The 9,738-nt window shown below is 35.5% G+C and overlaps 1 protein-coding gene and 1 long non-coding RNA gene across 6 annotated transcripts in view; one reads left to right on the top strand and one right to left on the bottom strand.

Moving 5' to 3' along the window:
* Positions 1 to 9,738, top strand: part of LOC107496154 (cellulose synthase-like protein E1) — an 18,674-nt gene that overhangs the window by 688 nt on the left and 8,248 nt on the right. Inside the window, exons 2-8 of one of the 4 annotated variants that reach the window (XM_052252201.1) lie at positions 637 to 955; positions 1,609 to 1,749; positions 1,853 to 1,987; positions 2,209 to 2,421; positions 2,526 to 2,753; positions 3,288 to 3,635; positions 3,757 to 3,853. The exons of 1 other annotated variant lie outside the window; for it this stretch is intronic. In XM_052252201.1, the coding sequence (XP_052108161.1) occupies positions 637 to 955; positions 1,609 to 1,749; positions 1,853 to 1,987; positions 2,209 to 2,421; positions 2,526 to 2,753; positions 3,288 to 3,635; positions 3,757 to 3,853 (1,481 nt within the window). Of the gene's footprint in view, positions 1 to 636; positions 956 to 1,608; positions 1,750 to 1,852; positions 1,988 to 2,208; positions 2,422 to 2,525; positions 2,754 to 3,287; positions 3,636 to 3,756; positions 4,442 to 9,738 lie in introns of those variants that run through there. 2 more of the 4 variants (XM_016117354.3, XM_052252202.1) reach the window with 2 other exon arrangements.
* Positions 713 to 6,090, bottom strand: LOC127740691 (uncharacterized). 2 transcript variants are annotated; one of them, XR_008001498.1, is made up of 3 exons: positions 5,471 to 6,090; positions 4,996 to 5,080; positions 713 to 855 (listed from the first exon to the last, which is right to left on the bottom strand). It is a non-coding gene; the product is annotated as an uncharacterized LOC127740691 (long non-coding RNA). The 2 variants fall into 2 exon arrangements; XR_008001497.1 differs by having other exon boundaries at positions 4,996 to 5,083.

Here is a 9,738-nt window from a genome sequence, read left to right on the forward strand (position 1 = left end):
AATCTAATTTAATTATTCGTTTATTGTAGATTTAATTATGTTATTATAATAAGTTAAGTTTAATTATTTTAATAACATGTGAATCAATATATAAATATAAATAAATATATAATAATTTATTTAGTAGTGAATTTTAGTTTATATATAGAGAATTTTTGTTGTATAACTAAATTTTACTATTGATAAAAGAGAGAAGAACGACAAAAACCACCCACATAAAAGATCTATCAATTATTATATATCTATAATAAAAATTGAACGAAAAGATATTGTTGTTATTAATTAATAATAAAATATTTATATATGTATTAGTAAGATATACTTAACATATATAGTAGTGAATAATTAAATTGATATTTTTGTCAACGAGTCATAGTTTAAATAACATTATCTCTCCATACTTATCTAAAAATTGTAGGTTTGAGTCGGCTTTTTTTATCTAAATACGTATGGAAAAATAATTTATTTACTAAATGAGCACAGTAATTTAGATAAAAAAGCCGATTTGAGTCTTTCTACTTTCAAAAAAAAAAGTAATTTAATACATTTGTAGTGATAATAAGACAATCAATAAAAAAATATATATAGGAGTAGATAATATAATAATTATTATTAATGGTGTAAATTAAATAACAGATATGAAGAAAGCAAGTTACCAAAAGTGGACATATTTGTGTGCACAGCAGATCCAGATATTGAGCCACCAATAATGGTGATCAACACAGTCTTGTCTCTTATGGCTTATGACTATCCTTCTGAGAAGCTGAGTGTTTATCTCTCTGATGATGCTGCTTCTGAACTCACTTTCTATGCTCTTTTGGAAGCTTCTCTCTTTGCCAAGCATTGGTTACCTTTCTGCAAGAAATTCAATGTTCAGCCTAGGTCTCCAGCTGCTTATTTTAATAATATCCTTCTTCACCATAATCATGCTACTAAAGAATTCGCAAACATTAAGGTATAATCATGTAACTTTAATGTATTTTCATCAAATTCATATTTCAGGTAAGATAATAATAAGAGTAAAATGACACATTCTCGAAATTTTTGATTTTGGATCAATTAATCTATGAAAAAAAAGACACCAATTAGCTAGGTCTTTTATAATAGTAAACCGTAGACATGTATGTCTTTCTATTAATAAATAATTTAAAATGAAACGGAATTATTTATGTATTTCATTATTTATAGTAGTACATGTTTTATTGCTGTCACATGAGTATGAAAACGATGTGGTTTTAGACAATGAAGTATTTATTATCTTTTGAGTTTTCATAACTATCTTTTATAGATAGACACGTCAGAATAATTAACATTACATATAAATATTACCATTAAGTTGATAAATTGATAGAAGGACATCATATGTTCACTGTTTACTATCGTAGAAGATCAAATTGATACCTTTTTTTTCTTCTGAGACTAATTAGTTCGAAGTCAAAATCTTCAAGAACCTAATTGTCACTTTATTTTTATATATTAATACCAAAATATAAAAACACTTTAATATATAATTGTCCTTAAAGCTACAGGAAAAATTAAATTTTAGTATAATGTCACGATGTACTTACTTCTGACAATGCAATTTTGTGTTCATATTTAATGGTATAGAAATTATACGATGAGATGAAAAAGAGAATTGAAGATGCAACTAAGTTGGGAAGAGTAGCGAGTGAAGAACGCTCTAAGCATAGTGGATTTTTCCAGTGGAATTCGTATTCTTCTCGACGTGACCATGACACAATTCTTCAAGTATAATAATATAGTAACATTATTTATTATTCAACTTTTTTCTATCAATTAATTAGGTGATCATTTATATTAATTAGTTAATTTGATATTGTTATGATAACAGATAATACTGCATAAGAAGGAGCCTCATAATTCTAAAGATGAAGATGGGAATTATTTGCCAACTCTTATGTATTTGGCTCGTGAGAAGAGACCCCAACATCATCACAATTTCAAAGCTGGAGCCATGAACTCCTTGGTATAGATGTTTTATAATTTCACAGTCATCTAATAAAATTCATGCGTTTAGATAATATTTTAAGCAATAATTTTAAAATTTAGTTATTTTTATTGATGTAGTAATACGCGATTAGTTATTTGTCTGTATAAAATTTAAGTGCTAATTTTATTAATCTATAACTATATATATGTTACATTATATTAATTCTTCTTATGTTGCAACTAATTAATTAATTGTAGCTAAGGGTGTCATCAGTGATTAGCAATGCAAAGATCGTTCTAAATGTAGATTGTGACATGTACTCAAACAGTTCAGAATCAGTGAGGGATGCTCTTTGCTTTTTGATGGATGAAGAGAAAGGCCATGAAATTGCTTTTGTGCAGTTCCCTCAGAACTTTGACAACATTCTCAAGCATGACATATACAGCAGCACTCTATTAACATTAATTGATGTGAGTCACTTCATCTTCATCAACATAAATAAATTGAAAAATATTCAAATGATTCATTTTTTTCTTGTGTTGATTATTATTATTTCTATTATTATTATATGAAGGTGGAGATGCATGGTGCGGATGGTTATGATGGTCCTTTGTACATTGGAACATGCTGCTTTCATAGAAGAGATGCTCTATGTGGGATGAAGTTCAGTAATAGATACAAGAATGACTTATTAAGGAGTGAGAGAGACAATTGCATAGAAGTAAACTTGAATGAATTAGAAGTAAAATCAAAGGCTCTAGCAAGTTGCACCTATGAAGAAAACACACTTTGGGGAAAAGAGGTGCCTTATATTTCCATATCCTCTCTTAATTGAACAAAATCCCCATTTATAAAATGAAAATTTCATATATGAGCAGAAATTTACCAGGATATATTTATTTGCGCTCTTATAAAAGTTGGTAAAATATCGAATGATTCGAAAAACAAAAATGCTACGTGTATAATAAAAATTAATCACCGAATTAGTCGTCATAAATTTATGTATAAACAAATGTTTCACATCTTTCAACTAAATAATCAGCCATTAGAATTATCAATCATGTTATAATAGATTCAAACCTGCAATAGACGAATAATTAAATTTGCTTACAGAAGTATAGTAAAAAAAATTATGAGATGCTAAATACATATTTCTATATGAGGTAACTGATTGGTAGCTGATTTTTTATGTGCATGTAACATGATTGTTTGAAAAAGTAATTGAATCTTAAGAAAGTGAAAATTTCTTAATAAGATTCAATAAGATATTTAAACTTTAAAGATTTCTTAATATGCATACTAAAAATTAGTGAATAATGGTTCATTCTAAATGTAGATGGGTGTGATATATGGGTGTCTAGTGGAGGATGTGATGACAGGACTGTGTATACATTTACAAGGATGGAAATCAGTGTACTATAGCCCACCAAGGAAGGCTTTCTATGGTGTTGCTCCAACCACCTTGCTTCAAGCACTTGTTCAGCACAAGAGATGGGCTGAAGGAGAACTTCAAATTCTTCTTTCTAAGCATTGTCCAGCATTCTATGGCCATGGAAGGATCAACTTAGCCCTACAAATGGGATATTCTTACTACAATTGTTGGGCACTCACCTCCTTATCAAAGCTATGTTACTCCATCATCCCTTCACTCTATCTCCTTAGAGGCATTCCCTTGTTTCCAAAGGTAATGTGATTATTTAGAAGCATCTTGCAAAGCTTGCTTTGTTGTTGTATAACTTAATACTAAAAAATGTTTTATGTACTCATTTGTCTTATACACTGAATACATTTCTTGTGCTGATCAGATGTCTAGCATGTGGTTCATACCTTTTGCATATGTAATAGTGGGTGAAAGTGCTCGCAGTTTGTTGGAGTTTGTGTTATTTGGAGGCACAATCCAAGGTTGGTGGAATGACCTAAGGATGGTGCTGTACAAGGGAACAAGCTCTTACCTATTTGCTCTCATAGACAATATCTCCAAGTTGTTTGGCCTTCCAGATTCTCCCTTTACAGTCACAGCTAAGGTCATGGAGGAAGATGTTTCTGAACGATACGAGAAACAAGTTATGGAGTTTGGAGCAGCTTCTCCATTGTTCACTGTATTGGCAACACTTGCATTGCTCAATTTGTTCTGTTTACTTGGCATCTTGAAGGAGTTAGCCCTTAGTGAAAACTGGTCTGAAACTTACAAGAAAATGTCATTGCAAATTCTGTTATGTGGGTTCTTGGTACTTATCAATATTCCTATATACCAAGGACTTTTCTTAAGGAAGGATAAGGGCAGATTGCCAAGCTCTATTGCCATTAAATCAACAGTATTGGCTCTAAGCACATGCATCCTCTTCAACATGCTGAAAGATTAAATTGTTGTAATGTCTGCATTTGTCTTTTATTTGGAAGGGAAAAAATTTTAATTTCATAATGAAAGGATTCTTATTGTCATTTGAAGGAATTGTATAATGTTTACTTTAGAAAGATGTTGGATATAAACATGTTCTTCGTTCAAGCTTTTAGACAGGAGCAACCACTACTATGATTCTGCAGGAGGATTCTGTATGCAGCAAAACCATTTCTTCTGAAAATCAATTCATTCATGAGAAGGTTAACACGCTATACCTTACGATTAATTCAAGTACCACACATCTATTCAAGTACCGAGCATCTATTCAATGATTACATTGCCATTTGACTATCTAAACTTGGACAAAGAAATAGAAACACCTTCCTGAGTTAGTTTTACAAATGATCCCTGAGCTAGAACAACAAACTACACAGACAAGAATGATAAGGTTCATTACTCATTACCCCATATACATCAAGGTGCCAAGTTAATTCAGCTTAGAGCAGAGCTTGTTAACTAATATTGTTCCTAAATTCGTTGAAAGACATACACATGCAACATAGAGCAGAGCTTGTTAAGTAATAATGTTCCTAAATCCCTTTGAAATACATACACATGCATTATATACAATACACACACAGCCACTCAAATATCCTAAACAATAGAAAACATTAAAGACATGCACAGGTTTAGAACATCTTACACTCGCAGTTTTGCCGGGATCTAACAGCTGAAGCTGGATCATTAACATCCCATTCACCAAACTTAGGCAGTGGCTGACCCTTTTCCTGCTGTATATTAAGTCAACTTAGTCAACCAACATTCAAACCTAGTAAACTTCAAAATTAACAAATTCTCATTTTTCAACACAAAATTCAAAACTAAACCTGATGATTTTATCGTAAACTTAAACTATATGGGGATTAGAGAAACTAATCTAAAGGCAATGAACTAATGCATCTAACCCGTTTCTATACTAATTGTTAATAAGTTGAACCCATCCCTCTCTGTGAGGTGTGTTTTCTCTCTTCTCTTTCCCCCAACCTAGATCCAGATAAGAGATGCTCCCTGCAATAAACTACATAATCTAACTCTGCAGTAAAAGATGTTCAGTCATCAATAGTCTTTGGATAAAGAGCAAAGCCACCTAACAGTGTTCAGTTCAGTGTATTGTTAACCTTATCTTCTCTTTAGATCTTAGATCTGAGATATTTCCAAAGTCCGTTGTTGTTTCATCAGAGTTTAACCTAAAATTCGAACAATCTAAACGCAGATCATATTACCAAAATCAATAATCGAAATTACAAAAAATCATAAAAATATAGCGATTAAAATCACGGAAATCGTAGCAGAAATAGCTAAAAGCAATCATCGTCAAGGAATCGAACAGAGCAAACAGAACCGAGGCTTTTTTATATAAATAAATATTTAAAAAATATCGCCTGCGAAATGGAGTTCCTCGTCAACTCAGCCCCGGTGCCCGCGAAATGGGCCTGACAGCAGGGGCCACCTCTGGTGCGGCGCACACGAAATGGTGGAGCAGCCATTTAGTGGCTGGCGTCCGCGAATTGGTGAAATCAGGGGCGGCGGCCACAAATTGGTTCCAAGTCAAGGTTAGTACACGCGAGATGGTGCACTTCATGTGTACTGCCAAGGAAGTGGGATCTTAATATGCCTATATAAATGCCGGTGGGTCATTCACGGAAGGAGCCATTCTATCTCTACTCTTCTCTTACTCTCCAAAATTGCTCTCAAAGTCACAATCTTCTTCTTTAAAAAATTTTTGGGTATTAAGTTTGGTTTGCTTTGTGTATGATTTCAGAGAACGTTTATGTGATTATATATTTTAATGGAAAAATTTCTCATACGGCACAAAGTATTACATTCGTTTGCGACGATCCACTATGGATAATGATTCCGCCACAAACATCGTTGCAAGACCTGAAGAATATGATTCTAATGCATACCGAAATGGTTGGAAAAAAAGAAATTACAAAGCTGATTTACAGGATGCCGGTTGCAGTGGCTAACTCGTTTGCATATCAAAAGATGCAGATAAAATCTGATCAGCATGTGTCGATGATGTTTTCTTATCATCGCAGCATAGGAAGCATCTATTCTTTGGAGTTTTGTCTGAATCTTCAAGATATTGGTGGAAGCTCGTCCAGTTCCAATAATGTAGAGGGTGTGAGAAATCTGGGAGCGGCTGATTTTGTTCCGGGTCGGGATACCAGTAGGGCCCATAGTCCAAGTTTTAACGCGTTTGTTATGCGGAAACAGAATGCATATATTCGTGAAGCACGCCCCTCCTCTTCTACCTTTGTTGGGTTCAATAGGTATCCTGATACTGGCATTGTAGAAATGTCTGACGAGAATGAGATTGAAGATTTCAACGGTGATGAGGCAGAAGCTGTTCCGGAAACACAGCCTCTGCATGGCGATTCTGTTCCTCCAACACGTGTCGCATCGGGAGGTGGTGGTGTATTCTCTAGCACACCAGCACACTACCTGTCTTTAAATCTTGGAGCAATGCATTCGAGTACCGCAGAGGATAGACCGAGCAGCTACGCTTTGTCAGGCGAGATGGAGCTCGAGATTGGGTTGAAGTTTCTCAACCGGAAAACAGCAATGCTGGCAGTAAAAAACTACAACATTCGTAGGAGTGCAGAATATAAGGTGGTAGAGTCAGACCAAAGTAGGTATGTATGTCGATGCAAGCAGTTCGAGGATCAATGTCGTTGGATGGTACGGGTCGCGAAGACAAGGTCTTCAAGATTTTGGGAAATTCGAAAATATGAAGGGCCTCATAGTTGCTTGGCAAATTCGATGTCTCAAGACCACGCTCAACTTGATAGTAATGTCATCTGCCAGCATATATTCCCCATGGTACATGCTGATGCGACGATTTGTGTAAAGGTATTGCAAGGATCAGTAGAGTCAGCGTATGGGTACAAGGTGTCTTTCAAGAAGGTGTGGCACGCGAAGCAGAAGGCAATCGCAAGGATCTTTGGTGATTGGGACGATTCGTATGACCACTTGCGTAGATACTTCAATGCGCTACAAGCTTTCGTCCCAGGTATTACTTGCATTTCACTATGGTATGGTCTTTGCTATTCATTGTCCGTTTACTCCTTGACATGTTTGACTAAGTAAGCATTTTCGCACCAGGGACAATTGTTGACCACCAAACGCGGCCGTACTATGTCGGGAACACTCTAGACGGTGAGAGTGTCATGTTTCACCAGGTTTTCTGGTCGTTCCCGTCATATGTTCAAACTTTTAGGCACTGTAAGTCGCTGGTGTCGGTGGACGGTACACACCTGTATGGTAAGTACGCAGGCACCCTTCTCATGGGCATAGCACAGGATGGAAATAATAACATTCTACCCGTCGCTTTCGCAATCGTCGAAAGAGAGAACACAGAGTCATAGTACTTCTTCCTTACCAATTTGAGGAGACATGTAGCGACTCGGCCAGGAGTTCTGCTTATCTCCAATAGGCATGCAGCAATAAAGGCCGGATTGGAGCGTGAAGGATGTGGCTGGGAACACAATGTTTCCTGTGTACGACATATTGCCTCCAACTTTGCAACCAATTTCAAGAGTAACGAAGTCAAAAGACACCTGGTTAATGCTGCGTATTCGAAGACGCAAGAGCAAGCGTAGCACTACCTGGAGTTAATCAGTAGCGAGGATCCTGTAACATCACCGCAGATGATGGCCTGGATCCGAGGGTTAGAGCCACCTAAATGGCTGTAGCACCTTGATGACGGGCGACGTTATGGTCACATAACAACCAATCTTTCTGAGTGTATCAACTCCGTCCTCAAGGGCACTAGAAATCTACCAATATGTGCAATTGTCAAGTCTACCTACCATCGCCTGAATGAGTTATTCGTCGTCAAGGGTCGGCAAGCACAAGCGCAGATTGCATGCGGTCAGGTGTTCTCACAGTTCTTGCAAAAAGCCATATTAGCGAACCGTGAGGGAATTTCCCAGATGCTAGTGACGTCGTACGACAGAGCTACTTTCATATTCACAGTCGATGAGATAGCGGCTGTAAGGGTGCAGTCTCGATTTCGGGTTTACCTTCAGCGTCGTAAATGTGACTGTGGTTACTTCCAGGTGTTACACTACCCATGTGCTCATGCACTGGCCGCTTGCACATATGCGAGACTGGACTGGCAACAGTATGTCGATGTGGTTTACCGGGTTGAGAGCGTGTTTCGGGTCTACGAAATGAAATTCCAGCCAATGCCGGATAAGGAGATGTGGCCCCCGTATGAAGGACAACGTGTCCGTCCCGACCCCCTCTTACGACGTACAATGGAAGGACATCCGGTGTCTACGAGGATTCGGAATGAGATGGACAAGATTGAGCCGGGACCAGGTAAGCGGTGCGGCCTTTGCAGGCAACCAGGACATACAAGGCGACATTGTCCGCATGTTTCTACCACCTAGAATGCCACCAATTTGGTTTATTGTAGTATGTTTTTGCAATATTTGAGTTTCGTTGTACTAAAAAATGTCAAATGTTTCTTCTTGTTTTATTTAATGCATATTTGCGTGTGTTGTTTATCTTACGGCTGTGTTGTTGTTGTGGTATAATCATAATAAAATGAGGGGTAGTCATTACTAAAACTACATATGTACATCAAATGATGATAAGATACTAAAATCATACTTAATAGAAGCAAGTAAAACAATACATAATGAAAACAGTACATCAACTTCGAACAAGTAACAAAACAGTGAATGGAAGCAACATGGAATAAGTCACAACAATACTGAACGGTAAAACATATAAAAGAGAACAGCTAACATAACACTAATAGTGTTCGTGATTCAATCTGTCGCCTGTGTTACACGTAGGAGCTCGAATGTCTTGGCGGAGACAACCAGCATGTCCCTCGTTGGCTCCATCCTGGAGTTAAATTGCAAACCCATTTCGTAGGCGCTTCCTAAAAAGTGGCCCTACGTATTTGTAGAAGAGATTTTTACGATGCGTATTTTCAAAAATAATATTTTCTTAATATTTATTTAGATAAGAAAGCCACAGAACCAATTAAGATATTTCCAATTTTGTTTTAAGTTATTAGAGTTCTTAATATATATTTTGTTTTGCAGCCAGAGTTTTGTTATTATTAGTATGTGATTTTTTTTTTTGTGTCTTTATTAATATAGGTTTATTCACAATTTCACACTCAATAACTCAATCTCTATTTTTTTTAAAAAATATTTGCATAGGTTAAAAATATTGAATTGATAAAAATTAAAATATATTTATAGAAAATCTTAAATTATTTATTTATTGTTGTTTAGTATTTTACTAATATCTTTTTTCTTTTTATTTTTTTAATTATATATTATCGAATAAGAATAGAAATTAAAAAATAATATTTTTATAATTTTAAATTATATTATTATTTGAAAACGAGAGAGTACTA

The sequence above is a fragment of the Arachis duranensis genome, chromosome 7 (genome assembly GCF_000817695.3).
Source record: "Arachis duranensis cultivar V14167 chromosome 7, aradu.V14167.gnm2.J7QH, whole genome shotgun sequence".
NCBI classification, from domain to species: Eukaryota; Viridiplantae; Streptophyta; class Magnoliopsida; order Fabales; family Fabaceae; genus Arachis; species Arachis duranensis.